The sequence below is a fragment of the Anoplopoma fimbria genome, chromosome 3 (assembly GCF_027596085.1).
Source record: "Anoplopoma fimbria isolate UVic2021 breed Golden Eagle Sablefish chromosome 3, Afim_UVic_2022, whole genome shotgun sequence".
Classification (NCBI taxonomy): domain Eukaryota; kingdom Metazoa; phylum Chordata; class Actinopteri; order Perciformes; family Anoplopomatidae; genus Anoplopoma; species Anoplopoma fimbria.
The window spans coordinates 11,315,194-11,330,468 of record NC_072451.1 but is presented as its reverse complement, the minus strand read 5'-3'; the positions used below and the strand labels follow the sequence as shown (position 1 = coordinate 11,330,468).

General features: G+C 40.3%; 1 protein-coding gene across 4 annotated transcripts in view; it reads right to left on the bottom strand.

Annotated features, from left to right (window-relative positions):
• The window catches only part of ect2 (epithelial cell transforming 2), a 45,461-nt gene extending 32,560 nt beyond the window's left edge, over positions 1-12,901 (bottom strand). For 2 of the 4 annotated variants that reach the window (XM_054596267.1, XM_054596269.1), the window contains exons 1-6: positions 12,547-12,901; positions 11,619-11,785; positions 10,974-11,053; positions 4,811-4,903; positions 2,938-3,120; positions 874-963 (exon numbers count right to left, since the gene is read on the bottom strand). In XM_054596267.1, coding sequence (XP_054452242.1) covers positions 874-963; positions 2,938-3,120; positions 4,811-4,903; positions 10,974-11,053; positions 11,619-11,751 — 579 coding nt within the window. In that variant the 5' untranslated portion in view covers positions 11,752-11,785; positions 12,547-12,901. The remainder of the gene's footprint in view (positions 1-873; positions 964-2,937; positions 3,121-4,810; positions 4,904-10,973; positions 11,054-11,618; positions 11,786-12,546) is intronic. The other 2 variants (XM_054596268.1, XM_054596270.1) reach the window with 1 other exon arrangement.
• Between the last annotated feature and the right edge of the window lie 2,374 nt (positions 12,902-15,275).

The following is a 15,275-nucleotide window of genomic DNA, read 5'->3' as shown; positions in this document are numbered from 1 at the left end:
GTATACTGATACGACAAAGAGAGGCATGAACAAAATAGCTTAAAGTACAGTTTGCACTTATCTCTTCAAGGATTGAAACCTTTCTAAGCAGCAGTGTGACGTGTGAAGGTGGAGAGATGTGAACGTGTAGCAGATCTAAAATATTTGCATCAATGGTCCTGGTTGGATATTAAGATGAATGGACACACGGTACAATAATTCACTCTTTTTTTTTTTGTTGCTTCTTCTTACATCCTCCTCTCCCTTGAATTAAATAAATGAATAATAATAATAATAATAATAATAAAAATAAATTCAGTTCCATGTTCTATCATCCATTGTTCCATCACTGTTCATGTTTGAGCCGTGGCGCTGATGGTCTAGCCCTCCCTCAAATGTGTCTAACACTGCTTGACTCGGGTATGGCTGTGCTGGTAATAGTACACAACAATAATATTATCCCATATCGTCCCACCCTTGCATGGGCAGAAATAGCCACAGTTGGACGAAGAGTCTCAGGCAACAGGATCCTGCTATATTTACTGCAAACCAGAACACTATCAACCCGTCATCAAGGTAAACAACTTTTCCCTGCTGTGCCGTGGAAAAACACACACATCATGCTCGACTCCATGAAGCTGTTCACAGCATGACTCAGCACGACCTCCACCCCACCACAGAAAACCCCTATGAGTAAGTGTTCTACTACAACATGCATACTAAATGTAAGGTCATGTTAATGCAACTGGAATGATGTTCCCCAAAAGACTAGTCTGTTGTTTAGGAAAGATGGGCTCTTTCCACGCAGAAAGATTTAGAGCAAAGAAAGAGCCTACATTATCACCCCTCCATAAGATAAGTAACACCTGTTTAATGTTATGACAATTAACTCACCATTTCTTCTTTGTTCCTGAAGCCGGTGAAACACAGCGACAGGTTCAGCATCGTGGTGCAGTAGAGAGGACGGCATGCAAACTGTAGAGGCTGCGCGGATGGAAAAAGCAGAAACCAGTGAAGTGCAAAATGACACTGATACTTTTAATGTCATATATGAGGAACAATTCACTGGAAGAACCCTGCAAACACTACAGCATCATATAATCTGTTTGAACAAATCCTGCATTCATACATGGAATCTGTAGGCAACAAGACAAGATTTCGGCATGTAGTCCCAGTAGTATTTACCAATCACCTCTAAGCACTCTTTGGCTGAACGCAGGCAACCAGTTTATGTAGAGCGCAAAAGAGGTGGAACGCATTGGCCAAAATGCATTCTGGGAACCCACAAGCTATTGTCTCACAATGCTTTTAATTGGTTTAAAATTAACTTCTGAACAGACTATCTCTAAACAATGCGCTGGTAGACGTTGTCATTCAAATCCAGTCGCAAGTTTTCTAATCGGACTGGGACCAATAGAAAGCCAAGGAAGAGGAAGTCTCGGGCCAGACATCCGCTGGCTACCAGAACCCTAAAACATAGCCCTGCCCTGGAGTCTTTTCAGTCTGAAGACCTATATCCAGTGGGTTCCGAGGTTGCAGTGAACTTGACCTTTTACCACCAATATCTGACATGTTCATCCTCGAGTCCAGATGGACCTTTTTTGAATTTTAGGAAATTCCTTCATGATGAAACAAAGTTTGAGCATCACATCTACAATTCATTTTTTTCCTTGAACGCTCCCTCTTTCCCCCTCTCCTCTCCTCCGCCCTCCCCCTCTGGGAGAGTACAGTATGTTTGAACATTATCAAATAAATACTCTGCCAAACCTTCAAAATTTAGAGAAAGCTCCTATTGCAAGATCCATTTTATAATCAAGAGCTAGAACCAGATGTCACGATGTGCCAGTGTACAGTGGCAATAATAGTTATGAACGCTATAGCTGACTGGAGTCAACTCTCTACAGGGGTGTGTCTGATAGGATGACACTTCTGTTACTGATTGGAGCTGGTACTACATAGTACAGATGTAATACAGTCAGTTCTCTTAAAAGTACAGTATCTGGTATCCAAACCTATAATAAATATGATAATAAACAGATATAAAACAAAGCAAGTTCTTTCCAACAACAAATATTTGCAAACTTCACATATAGCCTGTATCCCAGTAATATATTGGAAGACAATACCGTTTCTACACAAAGATTCAACTTTTTTAATCAAATGAAAGTCTTTATAATACCTGCTTTAAGAAGGGGGTGCCACCCCTCAGCACCCCTCCTACCCACAGCCATGTTATGTCTATAAATAATAATAATAATAATAATAATAATAATAATAATAATAATAATAATAATAATATTAGTAGTACTATGTTCCCTTGTAATGTAAAATTACTTTTTTTTTTAATGTTCCACAGAGGTCAACTGTGACTTCAACCCCTACTTGTCTTTAAGTCAGATAAATGCCTTTGGATATTGGTGAAAAACAGCTAAAAGGCCTGAGACCATTCCTCCAGTTATCAAGAGATACACATCACTATGAAGCTCTGCAGTGTAGTCTATCCCTGCGTGTATTCATGTGCCATCCTCAGCTGACAAATGTGTGGAGCGCTCTGTCTTGTTTATAGAAGCCACAGTGTTCGACATTAGCGTCCTATGTGAAGTCTCTGTCAGACAGACAGCACAGCAGGCAGAGTTGTTTTTTTTTACATCATCCCTTTGCAGAGCCAGGATGGATTTTTGCATCCTGATTCTTCCAAATCAAGGTTCATCTTAGACCTGTCTCTGGTGGGTCCTCCCCACATGACAAACAGACAACATATTTCTCTGAGCGAGAACCTTTAGAGGGGGCTGAAAATAGGTGGTTTGAATTCCAAGTTGAAAAGGTTTGAGAAGCCATGCTTGGGACCAAAGTGGGGAAGTGATTCAAATGAATCTGATTACTCCGTGATTACATCACATTGGTAATTCCAGTCTGACACATTCCATGGCCCACGAAGAAAAAAGATGAATAACTTACTTCGTCCTTGGCAGCACAGTGCAGCACGACGGGAGGCCCGACAATGCGGTTGTCATGTTTGTAGAGGTAGTTGTAGTCGGGAGAATCAAAGTCTGTGAGGATGAACACCGTCTCAAAGTCGGTGTTCTCTCCATCTCCAAACTCTTGGACGTTGTCCGTCAATATGCACGGGGTGTTGATGTCCTAAATAGGAGGAATAACGAGAGGGAATAATGGAGCAGTGCATGGCGGTAAAGGAAACGTAACAATAAATCAGCAAAAGATTGAATAAAATGGTTTGTTAGCCTTGTAACTGAGGCTGTAGATTCATTAATGTTTACTAATGATTTAAAGGAAAAATATGGAATCACTAAACTTTCCTGACTTCAAACCTATTTAGACTAAATATTTGCTTGAATAGTCACCATGTTTGTCACTGAAATGCTAAGCAGAACTTACAGTGTATAACAAAAATCAAACCATGACTGATTCAGATGAGAAATTTAGTGCCCCTTAGTTTTTAAAAGGATTTCAATTAAGATTTTCATTGTTATGCTGTGAAACATTTTTTTCCTCTCAAAGTGCCAAGGTCAGCTCTTACTACAAACAGACAGAGGTGTAGAAAATACTGCACTACCCCATCCTTCTACACATACAGTAGACACCATTGTATTCTCTCTCTGCTCCACACAGAGACCACGCTCAGTGCTGCATGAAAACAATCAATCCTGCCCTCTCAGAAGAGAGAATGTGTTACTCGGAATCTGAATAGAATTGTCTGAATCAATGGCTTCAATAACTGTCGGGCCGCCTGTGGGCAGAGCTGGCAGTGCCGGAGGGGTGAAATGACTCGTGCTGCCTGTAAACCAGCCCGTAAAACAAATGACACAGGACAAAGTGAGGAGGCATCGGCGAAGACACACACACACACACCCACATCCACACCCACTAGAATTATATTTGTTAATGTTAGGATCCACATTGATTCAGACACCTGTGTGAGTAGATTAACATTTTGGGAAATGCATTTATTTGCTTTCTCTCTAAAAGGTGAGATGAGCAGATTAACACCAATATCTTACACTAGCTTAGCATAAGACCTGAAGGGGAAACCAGCTAGCCTGGCTCTGTCCAGTGTCTCAATATACACAATATACATATCACTAGTGAACACATTACGTCTTGTTATCTGTACATAAACGTAACAAGAGTAATAGTCCACAGCTATGCTAGCGGCTCTGTACGGCTGTTGCAGTCAGATTTCATACCTTCATGGCTGTAGAAAGACCAATACTTCACCACACCTGGCAAACCCAAACTTAAGCTGCATAAAAGTCCTGGCTAGAGGGAGAAATGGTTACCACAAAAGCCACATCCTGACTGTGGTTCTGTAAAGACATGAGACTTATCTTCTCATCTCACTCTCAGAGAGAAAGCTCATTTCCATGATTTGCAAAATGCTAAAGCACTTCTTTAACAGGAGAGGGCACTCAAAAATCAAAGCTTCAGATGCATTGCTTTTGATTCAGTCCAGGACATATCGAATGAAATCTTTTGTGTTCAAACAGACTTTCACGGGACTACTTGGGACTTTAACAGCTGGAAGTTGCCCATTTTTAAAAGCCCATTTCTAAATGGCATGGAGCTAAATGGAAAGCCTAGAAACTTGCATTGACATTTGAGTGCATTCCATTTCTGTTAGAGAGCCATCAAGCTATCAAGTATTACATCACACACATTTAAATATGCACCCACAAATCAATTCACCATCAGTGAGTTGGCCATGCACAATGATTGAGTGAGTACCCGGTGTGAATTAAGACTCATGCACCACTTCCCCCACTCCCCATCAAGTGTCAGACAGTCACACAGAGAGGCAGACACTGTACTGTACCATATTGACTATAGATTTTATCATCATTTTCTCCTCGGTGCCCGCCTCGCCTTCTCTTATCTTTACCACCGGTACCTCCATTACTCTGATGGCCTGTAAAAACCAACCAGCAGGAAGGGGTTGTCAAACACTGGCATTTGAGAGGAAGAGGATAAATAAAAGAGGGGAAGGACAGAGGGTTGAGAGAGAGAATGAGAAACAAAGAAAGAGGAAGCGGGAGACAAATTCATACAAATAAACCCTGCATGAGGACGAAATAGACGATAGCGAGAAGGAGATGGGGCGGGGTCTGTGTCCTTGCAAAGCCTAAAGACAGTGACTTCAAACTAATATCAAGCGTCACAGGGGGTAGGCTTGGAGGAGGAGAAATTTCTCTTAAAAATGAATATAAAAGTTCAAAGCCCTCAGGGCGGGTGGAGGCAGGGAAAGACACGGGCAGAAGGGGAATGGGACGTGAAGAAATGGAGGGGGGCTCTTTTTCTGTGGATTGCATGAGCGATGGCGGCGGGCGGTCGGGCAGGCAATCGGGAGAACTCTGATGGAGCTGTCGGCAGATGTCTTTGGATGTGGCCGCGCTGCAGATTGGCAGGGAGAAATAGATGATTTAAGCAGGAAGCCTTCACAAGTGACAGGGCTCAGGAGACCTGGAAAGAGAGTCACTCTGGCAGCAGAGTCTGCCGCCACGCCTCCAAATCACCTTCACATGGCGCTCTCAATACTGAGAGCTACGCCGTTTGCTCGAGCAGATACAAACACGCACTGGTAGACACTTCAATATCCCCATGAAAAAGTGTACTCATTCTGACATGATGTTGTGTTTTGACAGCCTGATCAGGTGCATTTTGTTGTGCTTAAGGGAAATGTAACATTGCCCAGTGATTTCTCACTTAAGTAGCGAGTACCTGTCCTAACGTGGTGTTTTTGGCTGCTCACATGGCAAAAAAGCATGAAAGAAATGTACAAATTTTGATTCGGACTAACAGAGTTCACGATTGTAAGATAATAATATAGAAACAAAAACCCTTTGATGGGACTACTGCTGCGACCCATGTCTCCCCACCAACCAATAAGAACACAACCTGAATTGACACATAGTACACTGGTGACCAGGGACACCAGCTTCATTTTTTCCAACCGTCCTGAACCGTTAACCAATAAATTTACTGCCTTGCATACAGGGCTGCTGTGTTTAAGTCAAAGACAATAGTGTGTGAAGAGGAGTGTGAAACAGTTACATCATTAACTGTGAATTCAATTGAAAGGGTTTAGCCCCGAAGTTAGCAACATGTCGGGCTGGGCTGACCTTTAAGGTGGACTAGCTCTATTCTCCTTTAGGCGACAAGCCACTCCTGGCTCATCTTTTTTCTTTTAACTGTTTAACTGGTAGCATTAATCAGTCAAAATCATTATTGATAGCAAACAGTTTATTTAATAACATACTCAAATTCACTTTGCAGAAGCAGCATTTCCTATCCGCTCCCCCCCCCACACAATCGGGAATGCCTCAAAATGAGACAAATACTGCTGACAACCAAGACCTTATTGGATCCATCTCATACAGTATGACATGGAGACAGAGCGCAATTAAGTCCCGCCCACACGGAAAGGGAAAACTACGTATTGTGCAAAGGAGCCTCCCTCTTTTATAAGCTGTGAAAAACTAAAACCTTCAAAACTGTTGGGTGACAAACAAACTGTTCCTGACACTCAGCGGCAAGCATTTTTGTCCAAGTTTTAAACTCAATTGATTTCTGTCCATAAAGTTAAAGCCATTTGACATGTGTTATAATGGGATGTGGATAAAAAATAAACTATGCTATGCTTCGTCTCTATGCTAAAATCTGCACCACTTATCAATACTTCATTTAAAAAGGCATGGTGTGAAAAGTCACTTTACTCGACAACCGAGGACAAGTGGGTTATCCCATGGCAGTAGTTTGAGCTTGCTGTATTTGTAGTTTTGTCTCACCATTTTAATTAATAGGAACAGTGAATCCAGTCTAGAGCTAAAGTCCTTCTGGAAGAGCAAGCCAATTAGTGAGAGACACCTCCTCTGATCCACTTAGATTAGAGGAGATCTCATATTCAAAAGATAAAAAGATACAGGAAGTCTCCTTTAAAGACCTGTTGAAATATACGGTCATATTACTTTTGCTATATTTTAGTATCTGTCAATTTTGTCACGAAAATTGCATTTGAGTATTTTTATTTGATAATTTTTATTTGATAATCTTTTTTGTCTCACTCAAGAAGAACAAAATGCATGATTTGGGAAAACAACCTAATACGACTTATTATAAAAATGCAGATTGACATTATGGGTCAGTTTACAAAAACTTTGTCCGTCTTTCAGTCAAAAATTTGTTTTAATTAGGATTACACGATATACTGTTTCAGCGTTAACACTGGCTTGCCCTCTCCTAGTGCGTCTCCACCATGGCAGTGCGTTTTGACGGCTCTTGGTCGGCCTGGAAAGGTCGGCGGTAAAGAGGGCTGCACCCCTCGGAGCTGGATTGAAAGGCTGCGCCCTCTCTTCCTGGGAGGGACAAGGCACCCTACTCCCAGCTCGACTGTCAACCGGGGCAGACTGTCCTGAGTGCGTCAGGGGTCTGTGGTCGGCAATTTTTTTTATTTAACAAGATGACAAAGGTTCTTATAGATCTAGCCTTTTCATTTAGCTCTTAAAGTGCATTAGATTGATGCATTTAACTTTGAAATGAACAACATTTTTAAATGTGTCATCCTCTTGTGAAAACTTCTGTATTTTCTTATATTACTATTCATGGTACATGCAGAAAAAAACTGTTTAAAATGCGTTTGAAACGGTTTTATGCTAACGCACAATGCTGAGATTGAAAAAATGCACAATGGTGAACAAAGTGTAAATTACAAAGTGTATCAACAAGGCCACAATGAAAGGAAATAGAGAGATTTCTTCTTTCCTCCTCATCAGCTCCGTTTTGACGTATTGTATTTTAAATAAAAGGACACTACAGTTTGAAGAGGAAGACTAAACTGTGCCTCGGTCTCACTTGTCCTTGCAGACTTGAACAGCTGAGGGACGATCACTCCCAGAGCAGCGATAGTTTCAGAAGCAAGGACACTTTAGTGACAGATTCAGAATGACTCAAAAGGAGTGTGGACTGTTTGTGCCTGTAAATCCGTGCACAGCTTTGGTAAAAAAAAAAAAAAAAAATAGGCAGTGTAGATCGCAAACCTACCATTTTATTACTACAGACCCAAAAAATGAGACCCTCACTTTCACCAGTTCCAATGACAAAACCTCACCGGAGGCAGCTCATATTGGTGGTCACTAATGAATGTTAATTATTTTCTGGTAAAGTACTCTCTGTAGCCGCTGTCTGTGCTCTCTGTGAGGGCAGGAGCTCCGTTCTCTAACACCCCTGTACAATCCAACAGAGTGATTATGTCTTCTCTGTAGCCATCTGAAGAATATCAGGAGAAGAGGAGGAGAATTCCAGGAGTTTCATCTTACCAATTAAACTTTCATTCCTATAATTTAAGCTTAGTAAACACAGTGGCCAGCAATTTAAGAAGAGTTTAGGCTCATCCACAGAAAGACAAATCAGGATGAACCAGACTTACTGACCTGAGAGCTCCAGCACATGCTGACAAAATTTCAATATGCAAGAAACCCTTAACCATTAAGGATATTATCTGATCTACAGCTGCTCGATACATCGTTTCGGAATCAACATTGGGATGTGCGCATGTGCAATAGTCACATCGCAGGAAGTGCATTGTCAAGTAAGGCCAAATTGGTGGCGTCCAAGCAGTCTCCCGGGGATTCAGCTGGACAGGTCAGGGGACGACTGCTCAGTGAGAGAGGATCCCCTCATTGGATCTCTCCCCGGATTGACTGGCATTCACAGGGTGCATTTCCTCCGTGGCAGAGCGTTGGACCAGTTCTAGGTAAGCTTGGAAAGGCCCAGGGTTCAGGTGGCGGTTCTGGCCGAGAGCTTTACAGCACTGTAAAGTGTTCGCTGCTTGTAGTTTTTCCCCCAAATCTTAAAATAAATCCAGTTGTTTGAAGGAGATGTTTTCCCAGCAATGTAAAATAGATTCTAGTGAGGGAGTTTTGAACTGTTTAACTTCCTTACATTAGCTCTAAGCAGCTTAGAATACATCAGCAAAACTACTAATATCAAGATTATTTTTATCAATAAAAAAACAATCTGATGAAATTAATGCAAATTAATTTCCTGATCATTTGAATTGTGTGTTTTTATGCAACCACTATAGACGACTATAACAAAGTTCAAGGATGACATTAAACATTTTGACAGTTTAAATTTAAATTGTTTTTTCCTTAAAAGCAGAATTAAATTCCTTCCATGACCTGATAATGGATGCCAACCAGAGGTCAGATTTCAATTTCCATAGCACTGTCTTGGTGTCCAGCCTATAATTAGATCAATTTATTTCCTTAATCATCAAGATAATAAGCAAACTGGATGTGACCATTTATTTTGCTTCCCACCTGTTAAGCACACACAGACGCGTTGTGAAAACCGCTCTAAGCTGAGTGGAGTTGTGTAGTGAGCTGATAATCTCTGTTGGGCTGCTATGCTAGTCACGGAGCAGAGAATGGTCTGTGATACAAACTCACCAGCTACAGCCAGCAGCTGTTAACAGAAATCACTAGTCACTCATTTCGATGCAGAAGCTAAACCTTAATACTGTGGGTTGTGAAGACTCTACAGACTGCCAAACATTACACCCAGACCCATGTATTACCAGGCCTTATCTCCACACACAGGCGCGTGTGTGTGTGTGTGATTTTAGAAAAGTGAGTGCACTTCTCCCTGTAATAAAAACTCTGAGCCACTCAGAGGGGTTTAACTCTGCATGCAGCAGCTTAAAAAAAAAATACAATGAATTAACAACAGAAGATGTAGAACCAAACATAACAATTGTTTCCAAGGTCCATTAATTGGGTAAGGTTCTGCATTTAACTGCAACTGAGTCAAGTGCTATCAGTGAAGTATACCTACTTAAATACAGACTGCTTTGGGTGTCACTAAAGTCACTAAATCTAGCAAGAAAGACGCCAAGTCGGCAATACTGACAGCCCATCCCTTCCTCCAAAGCCACTCCCCCAAAATTATCATTATGAATGTAAACAACCAACTTGGCAGCTTTCAAGGTGGTTTATGGAAGACATCTGACGAGCAATGAGTGCAAGTGCAGGTAGACAGGCAGCCCATCCAATCATGATATTCAGACCAAATTAAATGATGGATGAGCTTATCACAGTCCTGAGACAGCCACAGATTCCACTTTTATTCATTTTTGAGAAAAGGCATTTGATTTATTGATTGCGGTCAAGAGAATTTTAACAAAAATATTTAAAATGTTTTTGAAAAAGATAACCATATCTAAAATTACTAAAAAACTATAACGTCTGTTTGGAATCAATTTAATCTCGATAAACATTTAAATGGAAATTGTAATTTGTGTTTGTGAGATCACAGTGACTTTATCCTTAATCCTAATCCTTTTGAATTACATAATACATTTAACACCTTCACCGCAAAACTCCCCAAAAAATACTGTGATGTAAATTTTAGGTCATATCACCGATCACTAATATGCAGACAAACAGAAACATATTGCCTGATTTGTTGACTTATTGTTGCAGCACTAGTTTAAATGTTATTATTTTTAGTGTTTTGATGTTTCACATCTGTGCTTTTACTATTTCATATGCTCTCATCAGATTAAATATGTCCCTATATATGATTGCATTGCAGAAATGATTGCTCCACCTGGTGACAGGAAGATACACTGCTTTGTACTGCAGACATCATGAACATGCCATTCCATTTCTATGATGTTAGGTGAAAACATCTAAATGGACATTCATAGGGAATTTCCCCTCACATAACGTGCTGCTTCAGATCCATGTCCCACCTGAGACAACACTGAAGATTAAACAAATGAAAAAAATGAACACAGGCAAAAAAAAATCATCTATGAACAGTTTTAACCCAGAAGCATAAGGACAGTCCTTCAAAACAGAGTTTCCATGTCCTACTTCTCGCATGGAGAACAGCAGTGATGTTGACAAGCTCAGAGGGTGGAGACCTGCCACTTTAATGGAGGCCAGAGGACCTTCAGGATTAATAGAAGAATGATTTACCTGCAGTGCTTTGACCAGCGCTCCATTTCTGCCCGCTGCTCCCACAAGAACAACCCTTGTCTCCACTTTTGGCAGCATATCTGGGATAGATGAAGAGCAACAGATAGACAGAGTGAACACGGTGGAAAAGGGAAAGAGGAAAAGGGACACACACACAGAGAGAGAGAGAGAGAGAGAGAGAGAGGAACTGGGATAGAGACAGTTCAAGGAGTAGGTCGTCTCTGGAAGGTCATTTTACCTGACAGCCAGGGGTTACTACCAGACAAAACATCACTGATTAAGGGAACAAGGGTAGCATAGAAATAAGGTAGAGGAGAATGAATACACAAGTAACTTATGAAGCATATGTTCCCTGTATTAAAACAAGGGATGGGCATTTCAAGCAGAAATATTACTCAATTGTTCACTAGAAATTAAAGTTGAACAGATAGCTTTATCAGTCCGGATACCAGTACCATGTCTTTAGGTACCCTCAGCGGGTAAGTGAAAAAGAGTTGTGGTTTTTCTCCAGCGGAGCCAAGTATCCCACTTATTCTACACACCATTGGGTGTTATCCATGGTGAAATTGAAGGTATATGGGTTGAGATATTTAGTGGAAGAAGGAGGAGGGAGAGAAGACAAAATGGTATCCCATGCAGACTGACCTTCCCCGTCATCACATGCCATGCCCAGAAATACATGGTCCTTGGTGGTTTCTGCGATCCTCGAATCATAGACTGAAGTATCCACCAACAGACTCCGAGCCGTCCCTAAAGTCAGGATGCTGCTGTCAGCCATGCCAGGGACTTATGGAGGCAACAAACTGTCCAAACTATCAAAAGTTACAGGGAATGAACAGAGAGAGAGAGAGAGAGAGAGAGGAGAGAGAATGTATAGCAATGAGGAAGAAAAGGAGAAAGAAGGGGGTACAACTGTCAAACTTAAGGCAAGAGACACAAGTTGGCATGACTTCACACACAAATACTGCCTGAGTGTGACAATCCAACTGGAGAGAAAGCGACATATGTAGACTGTGATGACTTTGGTAAAACTAGGCAAGGAGGATAAAAAAGTTTATGCTGAAAATGTGTTTGGTTGTTTAGGTAACAGCATAGCCTCTCCTGGGCTTAATGAAAAGGATTGTCAGTGCAGCAAAGTTGTGCAACTGTTACAGTGAACTAAATCTTAATGCTGCAAAAAAAAAAAAAAACACTCATATTTATGGATATGGCTTAAACAGAAGACAAAAAGTATCGTGGTAAAAAACGTGAAACAAGCAATGAACTGACACTTTTTCCATTCTTTTAAAACGCGTTATTGGTTTATGGAAAGCAGAAATGGTTAGTTACTTTTCTCTCCCTCTCGTGTTTCTTAAAACTTGCCTCAAACATAGTGGGGGAAATGAATTACTAGGCCAGCAGTGGTTATTATCTTACAGGATACATTGATTTAACGCTCGCCCAGTGATCGTTGGCTGCCTTCAGCACGGCGCACAATCCCCGTCGCCTGACGTCACCAGAGGTTAGCTAGCGTTGAGCTAAGGTGCGTTTCTAACAACACAACACAAACTAACTCAAAGTAAACCAAACTTACCGACAGTTTCGTTGGCTGGTACCTTAGATAAAGGAATAATAGGAAGGTAGCGAGCAGTGTTAAACTAACTATAGCGGCCGAACTAATTCAATTAAATTAGCTCTCTAGCTAACTTGGCTAGCTACCGAGCTAGTAAGTCAACAATACAAAAACTCCTCTTCGGTCGAAAACACTCAGAAAGGTGTAACACGTCTCCGTTCAATCTCAAGCCTGATGTCGATGCATGATGACCTTTCGAGTGAAAATAGTCCAAATTGTCAAAATGTGGCTTCTTTAGTTTGTTGACAGCCAACTACTTCATAGTTCCGAGTAGGTGCCCGTCTGCTGTTAGAGCTCATTTCAAAAAGCAAGTCAAACAACGGTGCCGCGCGGTGATTGGGCAAGAGTGACGGAAGGCCAGCGGCTTCCGTCTGGTGAGGCTGCTGATTGGTCCGTTCATTCAAATTGCGATGCGCACTACATTTGCTTCACAGACTTGCACCCTTCAAGTACCGTCGGAAATATTGCATTACTTTGCGAGAAGCAAAAACAATGTGGGTATTAATTTACGAATTATTTAAATGTACTTACTTACATAAACTGTAGTTTGACTAGCAATGATCATGATGAATCATGATGAATGTAAACGTGCTAAATGTCAATAAATAATAAAAAATTAAATATAAATAAAAATTCCAACCCTAGCTCTAATTTGAATCAAATAATAATCCAGAAAGAATTCTTTCTGGATTATTATTGAAAAGGATGACATCTTATTTCAGGTATATATATATATATATATATATATATATATATATATATATATATATATATATATATATACCTGAAATAAGATGTCATGAAAGTCTGTTTTCATTTAACTATGATTATTGAAACGCATGTTTCGAAAATGTACAGAATCATTAGGCAGTAACTTGTGTTATTCCTGCAGAAATTGCATTGTTGCTGTTCCTGAAACCACACACTGTGTTGTATTTATGCAGGTGACTGTAGGCCTAAACCTCTCAGAAGTGGGTGTATCTATCAATAATAAAACATGCATGAGATGCTTGGATTTTACCTCACAGACTAAAGGGGAGGGGAAGAGCACATTTTCCACAGGGCCGTTTGTATGAAAGAGAAAAAAAGATTTCTCAGATGCCCAGAGATCTGTGAACTGTTTTTTGTTTCCTCAGCCCAGCGAAATGAAAGGCAGCGTACACAAACAGAGGACAGATTGATCTCAGGCAGACAGCAACACCTCTGCTTTAGGTTATAGGCACATACACATACACATGCAAACAAAACCGCTTGTGTTTTTGTGTTGTTGCACCACTAATGCACAACTAGCTTTTTCTTTCTGGATTATTATTTGATTCAAATTAGAGCTAGGGTTGGAATCTTTCGATTTAAATTTGTTTTTTTATTATTTATTGACATTTAGCACGTTTACATTCATCATGATCATTTTGGTGGAGTGACTTTGGAGGGAGTCCTGAAGGGACGGGCTGCTGGCTACTTTCATTGGAAAAGAGTTGGCAAAACTGGGGTTTACATTTAGGATGGATAATTTTAAAAAATCTAGCATATACTTTTGCTAGATTTCTAATGGTTATTTGGATGGAACAAGTATATAGCATGACCAATGCCACATAGCCTAATCCTAGTTTGCAATGAAGAACTATTTCTGATTCTGACACCTCTACTCAGCTCAGATTATTTCTTCCATATTCTTTTTTTTATGGGATCTCATTTATTAAGTATTTAACGTGTGTATATGTCTCAAAAGTACATGCATAAAAGAAAGTTGTTAATTCTTAAACGTATATCTCTTCAAAATGTCTGGTTTAGCTATTCAAGATAATATAAAATTATGTGGAAATGACAGTAAAGAGGATCAGAAACTTTCTTCATGCTCTAAATTGTTATTTTCACGATTTATCGATAAGGCCTGTAGTAAATTGGGTCGCAATGATTTCATCTTTAAAAAGAGTGGTCCCCCAGAAAAAACATATGGGAGACCTTACAGTAGAGTATCTGCTGATACCAATTCCTGATCTAATACCAGGTCTCTCTTTTCTCCTAATTTAATTCCTACATATCTCACTTCGTGGAAGTCATTGGAACCATTTTTTTAACATCAGGTCAAGGATTGCTATCGTGCTAAAAACAAAGTCAGCAGCCCAGCATTACTGAGTAATGTAAGTGATAGAGAAAATCATTTTTCTTTAAATCTTTTTTCATAATGACATTGACCCGATTTGCTTCAAAAGGTCAGTATCATAGACAATATCAATCCATCATATCAGATCAGTGCATCCTGTACTCATTCCGGTCCTGCATTTACAATGTTCACTTATGAATTCTCACCATTACAAGATGAATCTTCATCTACATAAGGTACTTGTTCTGATCCAAGTCCTAAAACCAAATGTAAACCTCAATTTAACAATTCTCTTAAAGATAAACAACATCAAAACAGTAAAATGTCAACTTACAAATGTAAAGCAGACACAGGACTTTCTTCCAGAAGACCGCTGTTGGTGTCCCGTGTGAGTTATCATTGACAGTTTGTCACATCAGTCGTTAGTTACGTGAGTCAGTCAAGTTATCGTCAACCACCATATCAAATTAATTGCATTTTTGTTGTAAGACTCCATTAATAGTAAATGGTATGCGAACTGCATTTATTGAGGGCCCTATCAAAGCACTGTACAAGACGAGCCAGCATTCACCCATTCACACACACA